The 20807-nt window shown below is 32.7% G+C and overlaps 4 protein-coding genes across 5 annotated transcripts; 2 read left to right on the forward strand and 2 right to left on the reverse strand.

The window, feature by feature from the left end:
* Positions 1–3955: 3955 nt before the first annotated feature.
* Positions 3956–8142, reverse strand: LOC119641649 (polyadenylate-binding protein). The gene is made up of 2 exons (XM_038040436.1): positions 6938–8142; positions 3956–4183 (listed from the first exon to the last, which is right to left on the reverse strand). The coding sequence occupies exons 1-2, from the start codon at positions 7679–7681 to the stop codon at positions 3962–3964; spliced, it is 966 nt and encodes a 321-aa protein (XP_037896364.1). The 5' UTR covers positions 7682–8142; the 3' UTR covers positions 3956–3961.
* Positions 8143–8594: 452 nt separating this feature from the next.
* LOC119641610 lies at positions 8595–12099 on the forward strand. The gene is made up of 4 exons (XM_038040382.1): positions 8595–9845; positions 9908–9964; positions 10024–10200; positions 10259–12099. Exons 1-4 carry the CDS (start codon positions 8660–8662, stop codon positions 12097–12099), a joined length of 3261 nt encoding a protein of 1086 aa, XP_037896310.1. The 5' UTR covers positions 8595–8659.
* Positions 12100–12606: 507 nt separating this feature from the next.
* On the forward strand, positions 12607–15289 carry LOC119641639 (small integral membrane protein 14). 2 transcript variants are annotated; one of them, XM_038040423.1, is made up of 4 exons: positions 12607–12711; positions 14426–14542; positions 14711–14756; positions 14817–15289. In XM_038040423.1, exons 2-4 carry the CDS (start codon positions 14471–14473, stop codon positions 15062–15064), a joined length of 366 nt encoding a protein of 121 aa, XP_037896351.1. In that variant the 5' UTR covers positions 12607–12711; positions 14426–14470; the 3' UTR covers positions 15065–15289. The 2 variants fall into 2 exon arrangements, with proteins under 2 accessions (XP_037896351.1, XP_037896350.1); XM_038040422.1 differs by lacking the exon at positions 12607–12711 and adding an exon at positions 13140–13788.
* A 45-nt stretch (positions 15290–15334) lies between these two features.
* LOC119641638 (zinc finger CCHC domain-containing protein 8 homolog) lies at positions 15335–19600 on the reverse strand. Its single transcript, XM_038040421.1, has 5 exons — positions 18735–19600; positions 16998–17149; positions 16803–16928; positions 16579–16747; positions 15335–16487 (listed from the first exon to the last, which is right to left on the reverse strand). Exons 1-5 carry the CDS (start codon positions 19486–19488, stop codon positions 15856–15858), a joined length of 1833 nt encoding a protein of 610 aa, XP_037896349.1. The 5' UTR covers positions 19489–19600; the 3' UTR covers positions 15335–15855.
* Positions 19601–20807: the final 1207 nt, after the last annotated feature.

The raw sequence follows: 20807 nt of genomic DNA on the forward strand, positions 1-20807 counted from the left end.
TTGTATTTTTCATAATTGTTTATTTTTTATTTTGCAATTGTAGACTATATTACGAATAATTTTTGTTTTCTTTTTATCATATACTCATAAATGGCTGCGTGTGTGTGTGTATAATTGTGTTATTATTATATTTGAAATACTCAGCAAAGATTTTAACAATTTTGTTATTTATTTTCTTTTGATTTAATACTAAATCTTTCTTTTTTATTATATCTTATGTAAATTATGTGTTTGCGTGTAGCAGCCGCTAAAGCTGCTTTAATCATATATATATATTAATATATATTTAATTTATATATATATATATATTTAAATATATATAATATATATAAATATTATATATATATTATAGATATGTATATATATATATATATATATATGAATTTGGTCACACTAAGAAAACACAATTAAGTAAGGAATTAATGGCAATCGATATTTAAATGCGACATTTTTGAACTTGCTTAAGATCAGATCAAGAATGATTATTGAAATTATTTAAAGGATATTTCTTGATTTACTTCAATGTACACTTAAGCATTTAGTATTAATACTGAAAAATTTGCATATTTTGCAAAAAAAGGGGGAAAAACAAAAATTCAACCAAATCGCATACCGGTATATATTTACAAATCGGATAAAATTACTTCAGGAAGATATCTTTCATTAATAAAATGCTTGAGTATGCATCTCATTCAATCATTAATTACATCACATATGCGTCCAGTAAGGTAAACGGTTCTAAAACTCCCGTCTTTTAGATTCTGATCTGAACCAAATCGTAATGGAACAATCTAGGAGTTAGTTTTCAGCGACTAATAGCCATGAAATTGCATTTCTTAGTTAGCACCGTTAGTAATCAACGAAAAACCGTTAATTCAATTAAGAAAGTCAAACACAATTAGATTTAAGTTAAGAAGACGACTTTCGTAAACGAAGCTTGAAGGTTTTCATACTAAGCACCAAAGAGTAAAGGAATCAGCGCCATTTATTATAGAAAATTACATCAAATTGTCTCAATTTAAAGAGACTTGATGGGGCGTCTTAGCACCTTGAGAAAAACTTTCTTTAAAACTTGAACAAAAGTGTACCTTGTATATCGGCCCCGAGGTCCTTTGTAAAATCCAATCACAGCAAACGCACGCGCCAATCAAATGCGAAAAGGGAGTGCTAATCATCGATATAAGCGTACATTTATCTAGAATGCACTTAGGTTTGATTATCACTAAAATTAAATCCAAACTCACAAAACCGCTTAACACCCTTAATGAACCCAAAAGATAAAGTACGACATTATTAACCAGTTAACTGTGTTAAGCTCTTTGCAAAAAGTGCATTTAAATTACATCGCAAATGACGAGTATACGCGTCAAATTGGATTATTATGAAAAAATTGGATAAATTGATATGTTCACACATCCTATAATACATTATTATGGCAAATACGCGTTCATAACGATAAAATTTTATGAGAAAATTCAACAAAGACAGATAGACGGACCGTAACGTATTTGTTCGTCACAACACAAAACTTTCTATTTTTTTTCATGACGTATATATTCGCTTACATACGATTAGCTCGTCAAGGGCTTTTTTTTATCCACAAAGTATTCATTGGGAGTCGGACGTAAATATATTTTGTTAGATCAGCAAATTCATATGCTATTAGATGCACCTACGCGAAGACAAGATCCTTAAGGCAATATAATTTTTTTAACTTATAATTACTATTAATCATAGGCAGCCAGACACAAATGCAATGTTCTGTTCGAGCAAAAATGATGCTAAGCATAACACCGCTATTGAAACTGCCCGCATTGCCCTAAAGATTTATGCTGGAATTCTCTAATTCTACTCTTAACAATACGTACGGACAACCAAACAAATGAAAACTTTATAACTCAGTTATAGGCGTAAGCTACTATTTCTCAACTAACTGAGCTAATTTCTTAAAAAAATAAATACCTACGATATGATCGAGAAATATATCGAAATGTCTTTTGTCCTTAACACAAGTCGTGCATTTGCTCGACTAGACTCTGTAAAATTTCAATGAATACATTTTATCACTTAAGAGCGTGGTCTGTGATTTGTTTCAATTTTGTACTGAAAATGAGCAAAATCAATCTTTACCTTGGACCACCCGCGCTAAACTTATCTATAAAAATTTTAAATCACATCGCTGGTAATACACTTTTAAATTAATTAACATCACTTCTACATGACTCTGAAGAATATTTGTACAAAGTGTTGTGTCAATGTAGACCGCAAGTTGCCGGACGAAACAAGCTTAGTTTCAAAGTTATCCTTGTTTAAAAATATATATCTATATTTATTTTAATATTTAGAGATTATGAATACTCCGTAAGCAGACGGACGAACATATCTGCCTCAGTCCTCTTATAGAGCGCGTCTACTTGCTTTATTGAGTTTTTTTGGAGCGAAAAGACCAATCCCGCCTTATTCTTTCATAGTGCCCTTGCTTCTATTGATATCAAATTTTTCGAGAAAAGTTTTCTAAATAAAATCCAAATCAAATAGTGCAAGTAAATATGTGCGATAATGAAGATGCAGTCTGCTTTTTTCCTAATTTAGCTTTCTTCTGTTTTTATTATTTGAAAGATAATTCTTGCAAAAAAAAGAAAAAAAAATTGCACATTATTGTTGTGTTTTAGTTTTCAATACATACAAATTTAAGCTCATTTATTATAGGGGAATTGTGAGCTAAAAAATTAAAAAAAAGAGCTTTACATTTATTCTATTATTCGAATTATCAATTTTGTTCCTATGCTTTGCTGGCATTTATTTTGTTTTTTCTCTTTGATCCAAAGTAAAAAATAAATAAATAAATAAATTAGTTAAAGGTTCGAGAGAGGTTTTCATTTTTTTTTTCTTCTTTTTCCTCTAATACATATAATTTTCTATGTGTTTTAGTTTCTGTTATCTTTTTTTTAATAAATGTTTACACTAAGATTTTTGCTTTCCGTTCTCTTAAATACAATAAATGTTAAAAATGTTATGCTTTTCTTTAATTTATTTATTTATTTAATAAATTTTTTTTTGTTTTCTTCTTCATTTTATTTCTGTTGGTATCAAATATTTTTTTATTCTCTTCCTTTTTGTTTTTGTTCTTTTTTTTTTTCAAAGTGCTTTAAAATATTTTCAAATTTTCTATATTAATTTTTTCAGTTTTCGTTTTTATTAACTTTGTTTTTTTTTCGTTTTAATTTTACAAAGAGCAATTAAGAGAGGTCTCGTGGGAGGGGAAGGGAGATCTACTCCGTTTTTTTTGTTTTTTTTTTTTAATGAAGAAGCACGAAATAATAATAATAATAATCATAATAATAAAATACTAATAATAATTCATTACATTTAAATGTGTTTGTGTGTGTATATATATATATATATATATTTATATAAATATATATATATGTGTGGGTGTCTGTTTAGGTATATAATGTTTCGTAAGCGGATACTTGTGTATTAATTTATATTCTAATTTAATTTTAATTAAACCCTTTATTTCAATATTTAGTTTTTCTTCTGCAAGCAACTTTTGAAACAAACTTCTAAACTGTGTCTATTATAAATTTTTTATTAGTGTGGAAAAACTTTAAATTTTTACTTTAAAAATTTCTACAAATACTCCGTAAAAGTATTGAAATGTAGAAATTTTTCAATAGTGTTTAAGTGTATAAGTTGTAGTATAATGTGTGTGGCTGCTATATATATATATATATATACATATATATATATATATGAATGGGGGAGTGTTTAATATTTAATATATTTCCTTTATATTTAATTGAAAATTTTTTATCGATTTCATTTTAATTGTTCACATTAACATATTAACTGATGGTTTTTTTCTTTGTTTTTTTTTTTGTTTTTTTTTTTCATTTTAATAGTTTATTAAATTTTATTTTCTTCTGGTTTTTGTTTTTTAATTTTTTTTTTATTCGATTTAATAATAGAAAACTTGTCCTGGTTTCTGTCTTTTACGTTCTTCAAGTTTACGATTAATTTCTTGTTGACGTTCAATTTTACTGAGAGCTCGAGCCACATACAAATATTTATCACCCAACTGCTTACCGTTGAGAGCAATAACAGCAGCAAGAGCCGATTGGGGATTCTCGAATGCTACAAAACCAAAACGTTTGGAACGGCCCTCTTCATCGGTCATTATCTAAAAATACGAATTCAAAAGTAAATATGATTCGAATTTTGTACATAAAAATGTATAGAAATGTATACGGAAAAATTCAAATTCGGCAATTGTTCCCATACCTTTAGCAACTATTTATTCAAGAAAATTTTTGATCGAAATAGGCGTGCAAAATATGCAAGAAATAAAGCAAAATTTGACTATTCAGCAATCATTTCATAACAATACCGATCGATAAATTTGACTTTGAGGAAAATTGTGTTGGAGAAAATTGATTATCGGCCTATATTTCTAGTTAGTTAACTGTGGTTTTTACCTTTTTTGCAAAAGACAATATGGTATCGGAAACATCGAACACAAAATTTTAAGCACGTGCTGAAGATTTGGGGCGAGGTAAACCCAATGCAATCAGTAAATTGCAATCATAGCGGATACTTATTTGTCCTATATTCAGGTATATTCGGTTAGTTACATTCTCATTGGCATTCTCATTTAAGTAGACGCCTTAGAGAGATTCTTTTTAGTTTAAAGGGAACGGTCTTTTTATACTCTACACCATTTATGGTATATTAATTTTGCACGAATGAACTAAAGATAAACATTTATTATCTATCGATTCATTCTCTTTCAGAATCGAACCAAGCTTGTCTGTCCGCCCGTCCATTCGTTTGGTTTTCTTTGCTCGATTCAAATTACAATGTTCAAGATATTTTGATGAAGTTTAGTTTGACATAAAGACGTGTTTTGCCCCAAGGACAAAGGGTATTGTTAATGGCTCGGATCGGACCGCTTCCAATATAAAGCCTTATTTTGTAAAATCGTTATATAAGTGACTGTATTAAGCGAAATGGTATGGTATGGGTTTCTTAATGATGGGCCAAAATGGATTCAAATAAATTCCATTGCAAGCACTTATAAACTATTTCCTATAAAAAAATTTCTGCTATTAGACATATCATGACTTAGAATCTCTTATAAAAGCGCTGTAATCGCTGAACATTGTTTTCAGTGTAATAAGCGAAGGTTTGTACAGATTCGAAAATTGATTACGTTCTGGACTCTTTGGATTTTTAAAAAAAGAATATTTAATCTTAGCGACAACAATTTTGCTAATAAAAGATATTTTCCGTAGGACCACAACATTCTCGTTTAATAATTTTTTTGTTTTTTCGAAGTTGCAGTCGTTTCGATGATTGTGTTTGTGCATTTGTACATACTTGTATCGGATCGGATGCTAAAGATCAGGCAACAAAAAAAAAATGTTGCGACTATAAATGAAGGATGTTATTGATAACCTAACTTTACCGCTTAGAGATTTCTGCAATAATATCTTGCCATGAATTTACATCTACATAATATCGCGAATAAATTTGTTACCGATCGATTTCAATTTAAAAGACAAGGACACGCAATTTTGTCGCATAAGTTCTAAGCCATAGTAAAGAATGACTATTTCCAAAGACGGAAGGATACCAACTTTTGATTTTACTTCTTCGAATTACTTAAGTTGCGATTAGAGCAACTTCGCAAAGATACGTCAAAAATTCATCTTTAGAAGGGGTTAAGCGCTCTCCTGTTGCATTGTATTGTATGGTACGGCAACGATAATACGATTTGTTTGAGCGAGTTTGGGATTCATCAAATTTTCTTTGTCCTTACCTTACTTACCTAAACTAAAATTATTTAAAGCTTAACCTCTAATGATTTTTGAACTTCATGTGTTCTCTCTCACACGTCTACTGTTGTTAAAGTCCCAACCAATTTCTTCCGCTTTCGAATTATGAAAAACAATGTTCATTGTGAAACACTACGCTGTTGCAAGATGCTATAAATAAAACTAAAAATGTTTCCTTTTCATTTTATAAAGAGAATAAAATGCAAACAAGTGGAATTTCGTAATAATAGAGAAAAAAATACAAGAAGTTTTCGACTCGGATGCAATAATCATATTAATTTATTTTCACCAACAAGTGAATTAAAAAGCACATGTTCTGTTTCCATATAAGAAAAAAAGAAAATGTTTGGTAACGTTAATCGAAAAAAAGAAGATTCAATTTCGGATTTTAAAAAAAGCATATGTTCTCTTCACCTAAATCACATGCATGCTTTGAAATGTGGCAAACCAAAAGTCAATATGGGTTCAAGGTTTCTTTTGTCAGGCATAACTTAAAAGTTTGTAAAAGCAGCAAATGAATTAGAAGAACAATCACCCCGTGAGCTGTGTTGCATGCACGCATGCAGCAAAGGTATGGCAATGGACGGACAAGAAAATTGTAGAACATATATGGGGGATGAGGGTTCAGTTGGTTGACTTGCTTGATATTTGATATAAAATAATTAATTATGACGGCTAAACCTATATGACACTATCTACTAGCAAGTGTTCTAAATACATCGGCACAAAGGAAATACAATACGAATCGCAGCTGGAAACAAGGAAATATTTACAAAGCAAGCGCAGAGAGCTGTTGCTACTATTGGTGCGAGAGCAAAGGAGTTAGGAGACTTAGAAATGATAAAAATGGTAGAGACAAAAAAAGCCATTGAATAGAAAGAGTACGAAGGCAAACAGGAAAAATTTCAACACACATGTTTGGGTTTCTAAATATAGGACAAGCATACAAGTAGAAGTTATTATTTCTTTTGCTCATACAACAATTACATACTTTCATAGCTACAAAAGTATATTTATGGGCATGCATTCTGTATAGTGGAGGGATATGCCGAAAAAATGGTTGTTGTCAAACATTAAAAGATACTTTAATCAAAGCCTACCTTATGACTTGTTATACGACCGTAAGGTTCAAACATTTCTTTCATGTTTTGTTCAGAGAAATCCTCATTAAAATTTTTGACATATAGATTCCTGAATTGCGTGGCTTTTTCTTGTTCGCGATCACGCCGTGGTATATATTTAACCACATGCACCTTCTGGCTGTTGCAGAGTATGCCATTTACTTTTTCAATGGCAGCGCGGGCTGCCTCTTCTGAATCGAATTGTACAAAACCATAACCGCGCGAATTACCATGTTCATCCTTAGCCACATTACAGTTCAATATATTACCAAAGGCCGAAAAGGTATCATAGACAGCTTTATTGTCTATAGAACGTTCCAGATTTTTAATGTAAATTTTTCCGCTATCAGGTGAATTGGAACTGGTTGCACTACCCGAAGAGCCGCTGCCTGCTGAAAGATGCGGCGAAATCGAAGTGATATTGCCCGCACCCAAACCAATGGGGGCATGAGGAGTACGATTTAAAATACTTCCTGGCAAATGATGATTATTATTTGCACCAGCATGATGACCGCCGTGAGCGTTAAGATGATGGCTTAATGGGCCAGCCCCGGTAGCAGCAGCAGCATGGTGGTGCAACTGTTGCTGAGTAGCATGGTGAGCAGCAAGTGGATGCCCGGCTGCTGCCGCCAAAGATGCATGGTGGTTTAGAGCCGATTGTTGTTGATGATAGTGATGATTTGCGGCCGGATTGCCGCGGAACGTCATTGAATTTACAAACATAATGGGCAAAGTTGGGGCTGCTGCTGTTGTTGTAGTACCCGGTGGCTTTCGAAGACCGCTATTTGGATGGATTAAACTGTTGTACACCGTATGGCTATTGTAGTTGAGAATTTTGACGGCTTTTTCAAAACCACCAACCGCAAAACTGACAGCAGGAATATGAATTTTTTATATCTCTTAATAAAGAAGCCACCTGTATTTCAATTTCTATATTTCTTTTTTCAATTAAAAACCTGCTACACTTTGTTTGCTGCTTATTTTTCTGTTTTCCAACCAAACGAAAATTTATTTTCTTTTCAAGTTTTTTTCATTCACAACTCTCCAAATACATATATTTATTTTTCTCACCTTCTCTCTTTTCTCAATTATCACAAATGAAAATGGCTTTCACTTTTTTTTCTGGGGGCCCTTTTTGCAATATATAATTTTTTAGTTTTTGCCGTGAATAACACAAAAATTATTTGTTGGTGATGAGAAACGTTTACAATAATATTTTCTTAATGTTTTTTGTAAAAAAAAATTTAACTAATACGTTAAATACTCGATCAAAATTTTACACAAATTACAAGCGCAGCAAAAAGTGCAGCAGACGAAAATTCTTTTTGTGATACTCTTTCAACTCGATTCGTGTTAAAAGATTAGTGTTGCCAAGATCAGAATTTTTTGTCACGTTGACAGCATTGTTGTCACAGCTACTCTATCTCATAAGAGAAAAGGAGACAATTATTTTTAGAATATTTGGAAATATTTTTGGTATATCAGACAAAACTCAATTAACAAGTGTTATTAATGAAAAAAAGCAAAATCTATACATAATTATACTTTCTTGTGAAGAGTTCTTAGGGGTTGTGCGATGTAAAATAGAAAATAAAATTTTCATTAATTTTTGAATTTGACAACACTGAAAATACAAAGTAATAAAAAGCAAAAAGTTTTCACTTGTGCAAGAATTAAAAATCAATTTATTAAATTTCAAAGATGGATGAAAGCATAGAATCTAGTCCTCAAAGTTCCTACAAATCTGTATATCAGACACGAATGCAAAGGAAACATAAATTGCAGAAACGTAGCCCATGTTTTCTTCAGTCTAACGAAAATGATGAGAAACTGCGCCAAGCTGCTCTACTTGATTTCTACGACAACATGAGTGAAGAAAGTTGCTTGGACGGCCCAAAAGAATGTGATATTAATAAAACATTTGTAATTCAAAAAGATATCGCTTTAGAAAGAAGCGTGAGTCGATACGAAGATGAAATAATGTCCTTAGCAGATTCCCGGTCTTATGTGCAAGCGCCATTAGCCAATTTTGACGATTTCACACCCTCGCAAAAATTTACGCCATGTCATGAATTAGTATCACAGTCTGCCAGGTTATCAACAAGTGGAAGTGAATTTCATATCACTGATACAGACTTAATCGAATGTTGCAAGAAAGTGGAAGTTATGATGAAAGAAGTAACCGACATAGACGCACTACAAAGTGCTCGTGATGACAAGAACAATAAGTCAATAGTAGACATAATATTTGAGGACTTTTCTACAACGCCTTTTAACAGTCCTATAGTATCACCTGAGAGTAAATTAAGAAATATGGAAAGGAGCCCTTTATTTATTTTAATGGAGAAACCTAAACGCTACTACAGCCGCAAATTTAAAGAAAAGGTGAAATCAAATTTGGAGGAAAAATTCAAGGCCGCTATTGATGACAATATGAGTACGTGTTCATCTTCATTATCTTCATTATCCATTCAAGGTGATTTTACGAGTATCGATGAAAATGAGAGGATTGTTTTACCAAATACTTCTCAGCATTTATGTGAAAATCTTTTGCAAATAAGTAATTATTTTACGCAAAGTTCGAATAACGAACTTAATTTAAGAAAAGAAATTTTGACATCGAAAAGAAAAATCGACGACTCGTGTGAAGTACCGCCTAACATAGTACTTATGATTGAAGAAATTCTTGCTTTAAAATCTAAAAACATCGAGTACCTCGAAAAAGAGCAGGATATTTGCGATGGAGACTTTTTGGGATTTCCTGAGAGGTTGCAATGCAAAAAAGATGAGCATCTTCTCGATGTTTGTAATCAATTCGATGACACTTTAATTGACGAACATATCCTAAATTTGGATTTCAAAAAGTCATACGATTCCACATCAGAAAGTAAGTGGTTCTTTACAGGCTTTTTTTATCCACTCTAACCTTGTACATTCTTGTTTGGAAAGGTTCAGATCGAGGTTACGACAACATCGAGGAAGAGGAGACGTACAAAGTAAATCAAAGTAAGTTGTTTTTAAAATTTGTAAAGAGACAACATTTAAGTTAATCCAAAATTTTTTAGCTTTAGTGCCATCTAATCAGTGTAAAACTGGGATAAGTAAAAATTATCATTGGGATGAAGATGACAATGACATTTTTGCATCCATAAGCACTCAAGAAATCTTACATCAAAACGTGAAGGTCATTAATAATTTTCCCCATATGTCTAAGTTCCCAATAAATAAGCAGATAACTCAGGGTATGGCATTGATATTCCTCACATTTTATTATGGTTACTATTTTCATTGCATTTAAAGGTAACCAAAGAGATAATATTAGTGGGTCCTCTAAGAAATTGGTGCTGAGAGAAAGTAATGTTGCATCAGGACTTCAAAAAGCTAGTGGAGAACCGCTGGAGTTAGGAGTAGGTAAAAACGCAGTTGGCGTGAATGGAATTTTTATTGAAAATGAATGGGAAGAAGTGAAAAGTAAAGTGAATCGAGATGAAGTGGGCAAGGTGAATAATCCAGGAAGTTCGCTTATTTCTGCAAGTTTTCAAACGGCGAATGGTAAAAAAATCTCCATATCGGAAGAAAGCCAAATATCCGTACAAAAAATTCTAAAAGAATTTCAAGACAATTTGCAGGAAACGAATTATGAAACTGAACTAAAAGAAATAAAAGCTCGGATGTCGATTAAAAGTATGAAGTCCAAGTTTGAAAAAACTGCAAACAGCAGTGTGCAAATAGCAAACAAACCAGGCTTTCAAGCGATGTGCGAAAAAGGCAAAGAAACATTTAAGCATTCTATACGAGTAAATGGAGTAGAAGGAATGGAAAATAAAGTTACCTTTAAAATGCATCAAGATAATGTTGGCAATGTCATTAATCCGGGAAGTTCGCTTGTTTCTGCAAGTTTTCAAACAGCGAATGGTAAAACAAAACCCGTATTGGAAAAAGAAAAATACAAAGATATAAAAGATCGCATGGAATTTAAATCTAAAAAAATTGCAAAGGGTATTGCACAAGTCGACAAAACCACAGGTTTCCAAACGGCTAATGGCAAGAACGTGCTCATATCTGAGAAAGGGAAAAAACGTGTGGAAGGCCTGCTAAACGAATTTCATCAAAGTGAAGGTGATGGTGACATTGAGAATAATTTGCTTTGTATAAAAAATAAAGTTAATTCCAAAAAGCAAAGCATGCTGTCTGAAAAAAAAACTTTGAAGACATCGTTAGCAAGTAGGAAAGAAGAAGAATATCACCTCAAGTTGGGCCGCAAATTGTCCACAGATGAGAAAAAGCCAAATATAAAAGTTGAAAACGATGAAGAATGTGGAGAGATGGGAACGGATTATGCTAATATTGTATTAAGTGAATGGGTTCTTACTCAAGACAATTCAAAACAGTTTGCATGTCTACAGGCCGATGATACACCATTGTTGGCTCCTAATGATGAATCCAAACAAACCATTTTAAAATCTCAAAATACTTGGCAACATTTAAACATCGGGCATTCGACTTTAAATGCTCCAATGATGATTCGTAAAAATCGGTTGTTGTCATTAAGTCAAAAGAAAAAAGAACAAACACCGAGCAATCAGCCGGAAGGACCATGTACACCAAAAACGGCTCGAAAACATTTTTTATCGTTATGCAAGAAACCTAGCAAAGAAATTAACTCAACACCCCGAGATCATTCTACATTTCAAAGACAAGAATCCCTACTTATTCCTAACAATTTAAGATCACCCAATGAAATCTGTGAGACTCCTAATAGAAATTTCTTACAAACCGAGACTACGACACCCGAACTAGGGGAGTTTCTTAATAATGCTGTTGAAACAAGTACACCATGTACCAATAGAAAGTTCCCCCTTCAGGAAACGGAAAAAGATCCCGATGCATTTTTTTGGATAAATAGATGCAATTCTTTAAATAATAACAGTCCGATTAGTACCGCCACTCTCTCTGATAGTACCTGCTGTAACTTAAGAGCTAATTCAATAAGTAAATTAACGCCTAAAGAACGAATGGAACGTTTAAGCATGTACGGGCAAGCACCTTCAATGAATCTATCTCCTGTACTAATGGAAAAACGACAAAAGAACTGGCGGCCATCGGGCTTAAGACGTACTCTTAGTAACTCAAAGAAGTAACAATGACAATAAAGAGAGTTAATTTTACTTCTGTCGTATTACTTGTACATAACAATAACGTCTAAAATGTTAATATATATGATTATTGTGATGTATGTACATATGCAAATGTATATAACTAATAAGGTAAGTAATTTTCGCAAATGTATTGGACTACGTTTCCCTTAAATTTAGTTTCGCTGTTCGTTGATTGGTTTTAGTTCCACATATATAAATGAAGAAATTAGGTTAAGCTCATTGCCTAAAATGTGGAAGTAAAAATGCCTTATATTTGGTTTTCATATAGTCTATTATTTAATGCATAGTTAATTTCAATAGTATTTTCTTAATACAAAGAAAATAACTCCAATAACACAAACAAGGTAATAAGTATGTATTTATTTTGGTCTGACAAATCGTGGAAATGTTGGTTAATTATAAAGGTAAGAAAATTCTTTCTTTATCATATATACAAACTGTCATTGTTTATACAGTTGTTCTGCGTAATTTACTTACAATTTCATCATAAATAACCCAATACACGCATTAGGCAGTTTGGTTTTTGACTATTTATTATTATTATCAGTTTACCTTAAAGTTATTTTATACACGTGGCCTTCGTTGCAATAAAAGGTAACCTTTTTCAAAATAAAATCAAAGAAGAAAATAAATTAATTAATTAACTTAATCCTTAAGTTAGGACTATTCTACGGATATCAATACGCAGTTTCTTTCTTTTTCGCGATCTTTTAACAACAATACATAATAATACAATTTTTCAAAATCAGTAGTTTGTCTTTTAACCCCGTCTAATCAGAAAATGTGTAGTTTAACGCTTTTTCATGCTTTTTTAACAGCTCAATACATTGAGGCGAATTTTGTGTACATAAGTTTTCGCTGGTCCTATTTTTCCATTGTTTTAGTACTATTATTAATAAAGCTCCAAAAAAACTTACACCCGATAAATAATTGGAGTGCTATAAAAGTAATATTAACATCATTAAACAAGGCTAAAATAAAGCTGATCAAAGCGATCGTTGTTAACTTGAACATGCCATATGCAAACATTTATTTCTTTTATTTGCAAACATGATGAAGATATGGTTTTTTTATCCATCATATATCAATCATATTTTCTTCATGCTTATTTCCACATTTAAAAAAAAAACCATGTGTTAAAAATAAAGAGAGAAGTCTAGAGTTTCCAGTCATAATTCGTGGATTTTCAGTGTTTCAGTATAAACGCAAGTGAGTGATGAGCCTAAAATTGACTTTGCTCTACATTCCTTATGCAGGATCTAAAATAAATGCTGAGAAAGCTAAGAGAATTATCGTATTTCTGGTTTTTGTTGTAGTTGTTTTTTTAATTATTAAGTTTGTTGCTGGCAACATATGGTGAAATAAAAAATAAAACTTGGCATCATCTTTTCATCATAAAAGTATTAATTAATGTATTGTTATTATAGGTTTCTGCTGTAAGAAATTGTGTCAAATAAGAAAAAAAAAAGTAAAAATTATAGCAGCCGATAAGTCGATAGGAAAACTTCGTTATTAATAGGAAAAACACAAGTTACCTGAAAAAAGTGAAAAAAATTTCAAAGAAAAAAGCAACATTTTCTTAAAGGAGCTTAAGCAAAAAGTTCATTAGAGGGCGATACGCATATATAAAATTACTTCAAATTAGTTTTCTAGTGTAAATATTGGATACATGTAAGTATAAGTTTGAAAAAGACCATTTTCCTCGTCCCGTTAAGCAAAAAAAAAAAAACCGAAAAAAACTCGTACTTTAGGCTGTTATTGTTTTTTTACGCCCCCTTATTATTGCTTTACTTTTGCTGTAAAAGTTTTTAATACATACGTGTACTTATGATTGCATGTATCTTTTTTCTTCAAACGAGTTTTGGACCTATGTAAGAAAGAAGAAGAAATATTGGAATTTTATTAACGTTTTTTTTTAACTATTTCAACACTTAAAAAGTTGTATAGTATATAGAATTATATTTTGCAAATCGTTTATTTACAATTGATATTTATACAGATCAACGATTATTGCGATCTTGGGTCGTACGTCATTAATTTTATGCACATCTGCATGAACGTATCCCTCCGTGCGATTAGATTTCAGTTATGTTAAAAATAAGACTTTCGTATATATTCGATTTGATTTAATATTTTTATAGGAAAATCTCGATGAAAATTACGATTATATTAGGTTCTGTCTCATCTTTTGACGATAGATATCATGAAAAACTTCCTAATCGAAATGTTAACCGCAAAAGTTACATATATTATTAGAATGTTAAATGCTTAAAACAAATAAATTTATTGCATATTATTACAATTTCAGCTTAACATTAATTAAAAAAAAAAGTCTCCAATCTAACAAACAAGAATGGGTGACGAGTTCGATGGCTGCGAATGCGTTTGGTCTCATGCGTATGCTATGCAGCGATTGTTGGCTTTCGTAAGTGTAAAAAAATCAAAAAATTTGACATGTTGTTATTATTTTTTTTGCCTTGTATCAACAAAAATCCAACAATCTTCATTTTGCGAATAAAATAAATTTTCAAAATTTAAAGGATTCGAATTTTATATACTTTTCACTTTAGGTCATTTAATTTATATTTTGCAGATAAGACAAAATCAAAATAATTGCACAGATCATTATTGTGTGGATGGTGAGATGGCATTTCAAATTGAACTAAATATGGAATGATAATTTTCTATAATAATTTCAGCCAGTGACAATTTGCGGCAATCAAATTCAATCAGTATTCCATCAGATGTTGAGGCTCAAGATGATACTAATTGCATCATGATGACCATGTTAATGGTATTCTTTTTAGTTTTGTATCTGATAAGGCCACAATCGCTTATGTCGTTTAAGAACACTGGAAAACGTGGCGGTGGACCAGATGCTGATGGAAACGGCGGAAGCTCTTTGCCACCATCGCAACCGCCACCCGCTCCGCCAGCAACTAACTGAGCTTTAAAGAGCCTAAAGATGAATCGGAAAGAAAAAGGAACTTGATTATCATAATATGATTCGCCCAATACGGAAGTACCAATGGATTTTGTAAATGTAGTCAAATCGTACAATAATATTCAATGTTTTATAAAAAAAAAATTTTTCACAAAATTTATCACAATTTATGCCTACTTCTGTTTTCTCTGTTTTCGTAGATTTATTATTAAATTTAGGTAAAGTATCGACCAGTTAACTAAAATTAAATTAATGCAAGTGCATTATATGGTGTGTGTAAATGTATTTAAATATACAATAAATATATCCAAAAAAAATTTACGTTTTAGTTCGACTAGACGACGACATTCCTTTTATTTTACTAGCAAATAAAAAGTGAAACCAAATGCCTTAACTAGCGTTCGTGCAGGAAACAAAATTCGCGCAGTGTGCAAATTGGAGACATCTATTTTCAAGCCGTTTACATAGTTAGCATACAATAGGATCGACTTTTGCAGCATTTTCCCGCAAATACACGTTTTGTGTGTTCGCGGCTTGTTTTTGGCCTCTTGCTGTAGAGGAGAGAAGATCGTCAAGATGACGTGATGAATAATGAGCCGTCAATTCAATTAAAATACTGAAAAGAGCTATATGTTCGAGTAGGATTTGCAGTTTGCATTGTAATGATGGACAAGCTTGTCTTAAAGGCTGTTTTTCTTGCCATATAAACAGTAACCAGTTTGTATTAAATGTCCATTTTATTGAAAAAAAGAGGTGGTTATCCACACTTAATTCATATGTAAAAGTTTTAATAATCACTCATCCTTGTTATTTAGAGTATGAACAGTATCTCGCACCCTTTTTAAAATTTTTTTCATTTGTGCATATTTTCCCGTAGAATCAGGTAAGTTCTCAAAATTGATCACATCGCTTACTCCGACTTTAAAATTCTCACCCGTTGGCAAGCAGTCGTATGGTGAAAATTTAATTAAAGGTGTGCCTACAAATGATTCTTTTATAAGTGGTTCCGTAGTGTCTTTGTTTTGTGCATTGGCGGGCAATTCACAGTTTGTTTTACTGTTCTTCGCAGAACTGTTTACAGAAAATGAATTCATATTATATTCACTGTCGTCTAATATCAAAACTTCTACACTTGAGTCTTCATGTTCGGTTGTTATGGAGATGTTAGCTTGTAATTCCTGCAATAACAGTTGTTGCTTTGCTTGCAGATCTTCCAGACTAGGAGACTGGGATCTGTCTTCATCGCAATCTATTATTACTTTGTTTACATCCACTCTCTCTTCTAATGTCGGGTCTACGAGGGACATTGGTGACGGCGGCGGTGGAGGTTTATTCTCTACCGTCGACTCCATTAGAGGTACAGGCGGTCGTATAAATTCCAAAATTTGATCACCGCTATCTGCATCTTCAATTTCCATATCTGTTACTAAAAAACATCAGTGACGACTGTTAAACTTCGGGCATAACTAAATATATAATAAATATATAACAATAAAAAAGATAATATAAACACTTACTTTCTAAGGTAGTGGCATTATTTTGGCCTTCTGTAGTACTATTAGAGATATTTAAATCTTTAAGCTTTTTGCGTTTGTAACCAGTCAGGACGTTGTCACCCAAAGATTTAATAAACTCATCCTTTAACTGGCGTTTATCAAATGGAGGCACATTATGGTGTCTGTAATCCTAAAACGGCAAAAACAATGTAATAAAAAAAAATCTGTTCGGGATTTCAGCGTACATCGTAGAAATTTTCACCAGGATATTGATTAAAACCAGGGAAATCAATAATTTTGGAAGCGTCGTATCTGTAAGTTCGGGGCTCAACCTCACCTTCATCTTGATCTGAATTCAAAACAGCAGAGCCCTGTCGAGCAACATGTTAGACTTGAAACAATTTTTGTTAGCAAGAAAAAAAAGAAGGAAATGTACTTACATCCGAATTAAATAGAGTTATTCCAGAATGTTCAACTTTCGCATCTTCCAACCAGCCTGGAGGGTAGCCCAAATACCGCATGCGATAAAAAAAAAACGGTAATTCGCCTCGCTTCAGGCACATTGCTTCTCTTAAATTGTCACTTATACGACCTTGATATTATATAAAAGAGCAATTGAAAAAGTAAAGACAGAATCAAATATTAAAAAAACAACTAAATCGCATTACAAAAATTTTCTTCCAATGGGACAAGAAGTTCATTTTTATGGCCCGTTAAGTACACAGTAGTTTTTTGGGGTGGTTATATTCCTATTTATAATTTTGTAAAAGCTAATATTTGTATCTCCAAATCGGCTAGACGACTTCGAAGTAGATATGCTGAGAAAATTTCTCATTTAACAGATTTAAAGAGGAAATTTCTGCCATTTTCCAGATATAACGAGAAAACTTCTACCACTAAGCAGTTTTTGCGGTGAAATTTCTCATTCATCGAAGCGTATTAAAAATTAGTGTAACATTTAATAAATTAAATTGCTGAAGACAAAGAAGTTTTACGAAAATTATTTTAAAAATTAGTGTAGCATTTATTACTACCTGGCAGCAAAATGTCGCGATAAGAATTTGCTTGTTAAGTACAACTTAAATAAAGAAAATAAACTGATGTTATAAATTTTGAACCCACGACCATTGACTTGTTCGTCGAGATTCCTCGCCTTCGGCTACTCAGGCGGATTCGAATCTCAAGTGCGGTAGAGTTTTTAATAAAAAGCCGATAGCCTTAGATGCTAGTGCTTTAAGAGTTTAGTCTTAGAATTTATTTCTCTGGTGAAATTAATAATAATAGTAATAATAATAAATTTTGAATTTATAGACACACTTAAATCTTTTGTCGAGTGTGTGTTGGTTGTGAAAAGTCGAAAGAGCAATTATGCTTTACTGTTTTTTTGCAAAACTTGGTCGAGTAGTAGTTGAAGTCTTTTAATATATATCATCAGGGTTTGCGAAATATTTGGAATTATTGTACAATGCAAACTTAAACAACCAACCAAGGAGACCAAGACAAATGGAAGAGAAATTTGGCAACGATTCATTATTTTGCTCGTTATTTGGAAGTATAAAGTTGAGTTGTTCTTAATTTTAGAAATACGTAAAAACGTTTGAAGAGAATCGTTCTCAAGGTTCGTTCGGTATGACCCAACTACACTTACATTTTTTTTAGCAGTAGCTTTAAATGTAAGAACTTATCATAAGCTGCACTATAAATATTAAAGTAAAAAAATTTTCCGCACTATGCTTGATCGATGGGTATGTTGTTCAAAATTTCACTATATATTTCCTAATTTTAGTTTATGCTTTAGGCGGTCTGTGAAGTCTACCTCCGTTTTAATAAAATGAATATACTGCGTATCCTTTGCTAGTGTGTTCCGGCTAACGCCTACAAAACATATTCACAGTCAGCTTACGTTTTTTCATCACGCTTAGAAAATGCTCTATATGGGTCAGTTCAGCTCTTACCAGCCGGAACTATTTCCTGATCTAAGGCACACTGGTTAAACAACTCACGTCACTCTTGACATTTGTTAACTCCAAAATTGTATTTAAAGGATGAAGTTAGAAAAAATAATACTGAAACGTTTAAACTTAACTTATCCTGTTTGAAGTAAACAAAAACTTTCTGTGAAAATAAACAAAGTTCAGAAAAATTCTTCCCGCATCATTTTTATCTTGTCTACCTACCTGGCCGCAAATGAGCAAAGCGTTGTTCAACATCAACATGATAACGTTCCGATTTAGTAATAAACTTTTTTGCAGTTCTTATGCGCTTAGGATTACGTGGCACGGGACAATCTTTTAAGCCGTGCTCCGTAGCTCCACAATTGAAGCAAGCACCGCCCTGCTTTGGCCTTTTCATATTGTTTTTTTCTTCGCTCTGTTTCCTTTGCGTTTCCGTCTCTTCATCTAGTAAAACATCTTTTACAGCTCGTTTATAAGAGGGCACTTGAACACTATCCAGTTTTTGAACGGGATCCGTGTCAATTGTAAATAATTCGGATAAACCACTGAGATCAGGCGACTGTTCTTTAACGCGATCCCTTTCGCGTCTTTGTTCTATTTTTCGTTTTATTTCAGAATCATGTTGTTGGTTATGCTTCTCGACACGAATGAGCACTCCGTCTTTCTTGTCTTTGATACAATAATTGATTTCTTTATTGCCTTCGCTGCTGGCACTTTCAAGTTTCCCTTGTATTGCTTCAATAATCAATTCTCCAAGCTCATCGTAGACGTTCTTATGCGAAAATCTAATTTCAAACAAAAATTCTACAGATTCATTCTCATCTGCAAGCTCCCCCTCCTCAATCGAAGAAGTTTGTTCAGAAATTTCTTTTGAAGAGCTAGCTGTCAAGTTTTGTTCTCCTTGAGAACTATCGTCCAATGAAATAGTTGGAATGATTTTTTCAACAGTCGTTTCAGTTGCGCTCACTTGTTGCATTTTATTTGGTTTTTCTTTTATTATTTTTTTTGAAATCTTTATTCAATAAAAGTAACAATTTTTCTCACAAAAATATTGTTTTCTTGTTCTATCAACTCGCAAAGAAATAGATAACAAAGATGTCGAAAACAAATGAAATATTGTTGATTCTAAAGTTCCTACAGTAAAAATAGTGGGTTGCAGTAAAAGTAATTGGATTTGCAGTAACTGTAATTGCGGTTGCAGTGTTTTTGTGAATAATTATCCTATTAAAAGGCTTTTTCTACTGGTTTTCGCTTGGTATACTGATTTTGGTAAAGCCTTTGATTTAATCATAAAGTATCTTCAAACTTCAGGGCTCTGGCTTTCTACTTAGTGAAATGGATAAGCTCTTATTTGCATAGCAGATTATTCATGATTCTGTTTAACTTCGTCATAGCGGATGAATTTTCCATGACGCCTGGCGTTCTTCAAGGCAGCTATTTAGGACCATTTTTATTTAATCTACGCCTTGATGATGGTGATCTCCCCTCGGTGACTAAATCCGGCCAGATTTTAGTGTACGCTGGTAACACATATTGTGCAAACGAGATTACAGTTTTGCAGAGTTGAGAAACCCTTCAATGAGTTAACTAGTGTCTTTGAAGAGTTGAATACCGCCTTTAACAAGTGTAAATGGCATTGCAGATGTATCCCCAACGTTGGACAAAAGTGAGGGTGCTAATCAGGCTGAAGATGGTGAATTAACTGTTAAGTCAACTTCGGTCAACGTATCTGTGGAGTCCATTTTCAAGACTGCGGCCGCTAAGTTTTCAAGGCGAGCTTCGGCTGATCTGCCGATCGCCGGCGATCCTCTTGTGTTCGAGGGAACTAAATTGTGAGGGTGAGGGTGTGGCGAGAGTTCCGGCTGTCCATCAGATGAGTCACTAAATATGGCTTGTTCCTCTGAGTCGTCAGGTGGAGATATTGTTAGTTTTGGCGCTGGTTTGGGGCCAGGAGTAACACGAGCAACTAAATTGGCAAAGCGACCAACTTCGAAGAATAATTATTGAAAAGCTGTTTCTCAGGATGCTTGATTGACTTCCAACAATTGGCGGTGGCACCTGCAAGGAAATGTATTTTTATATCGTGGTTATCGTCTTATACTTCCAAGCAAGCGAATGTAAAGTATGTAGGTAAAAAGCTCTTAAAAGAAGATGGGAAAGAATGTGTTGTATATAAGTTTAGTTCCGCACGTCAGAGAGATATTCCTCTAAATATTGTTTTTAAATTATTTATCCGGTAGATCTATTCGAACAAATTATGTCGACAAAATTTTGTCTTCGGACCGTTTCTATTAA

Source organism: Glossina fuscipes, unplaced genomic scaffold, assembly GCF_014805625.2.
Source record: "Glossina fuscipes isolate IAEA_lab_2018 unplaced genomic scaffold, Yale_Gfus_2 155, whole genome shotgun sequence".
Lineage (NCBI taxonomy): Eukaryota > Metazoa > Arthropoda > Insecta > Diptera > Glossinidae > Glossina > Glossina fuscipes.

What these genes read in the sequence shown, in the direction of transcription:
- LOC119641649 (XM_038040436.1), bottom strand. Translation starts at nt 7,681, where the DNA reads ATGTTTGTAAATTCAATGACGTTCCGCGGCAATCCGGCCGCAAATCAT. An exon ending in GTCGTATAACAAGTCATAAG is followed by an intron (nt 4,184 to 6,937) that starts GTAGGCTTTGAT and finishes TCGTATTTTTAG; the next exon opens with ATAATGACCGATGAAGAGGG.
- LOC119641638 (XM_038040421.1), bottom strand. Translation starts at nt 19,488, where the DNA reads ATGCAACAAGTGAGCGCAACTGAAACGACTGTTGAAAAAATCATTCCA. An exon ending in CTTTGCTCATTTGCGGCCAG is followed by an intron (nt 17,150 to 18,734) that starts GTAGGTAGACAA and finishes TATAATATCAAG; the next exon opens with GTCGTATAAGTGACAATTTA. An exon ending in CTGGTGAAAATTTCTACGAT is followed by an intron (nt 16,748 to 16,802) that starts GTACGCTGAAAT and finishes TTGCCGTTTTAG; the next exon opens with GATTACAGACACCATAATGT.
- LOC119641639 (XM_038040423.1), top strand. Translation starts at nt 14,471, where the DNA reads ATGGGTGACGAGTTCGATGGCTGCGAATGCGTTTGGTCTCATGCGTAT. An exon ending in TGCAGCGATTGTTGGCTTTC is followed by an intron (nt 14,543 to 14,710) that starts GTAAGTGTAAAA and finishes TATATTTTGCAG; the next exon opens with ATAAGACAAAATCAAAATAA. An exon ending in AGATCATTATTGTGTGGATG is followed by an intron (nt 14,757 to 14,816) that starts GTGAGATGGCAT and finishes TAATAATTTCAG; the next exon opens with CCAGTGACAATTTGCGGCAA.
- LOC119641610 (XM_038040382.1), top strand. Translation starts at nt 8,660, where the DNA reads ATGGATGAAAGCATAGAATCTAGTCCTCAAAGTTCCTACAAATCTGTA. An exon ending in ATACGATTCCACATCAGAAA is followed by an intron (nt 9,846 to 9,907) that starts GTAAGTGGTTCT and finishes TTGTTTGGAAAG; the next exon opens with GTTCAGATCGAGGTTACGAC. An exon ending in GACGTACAAAGTAAATCAAA is followed by an intron (nt 9,965 to 10,023) that starts GTAAGTTGTTTT and finishes AAAATTTTTTAG; the next exon opens with CTTTAGTGCCATCTAATCAG.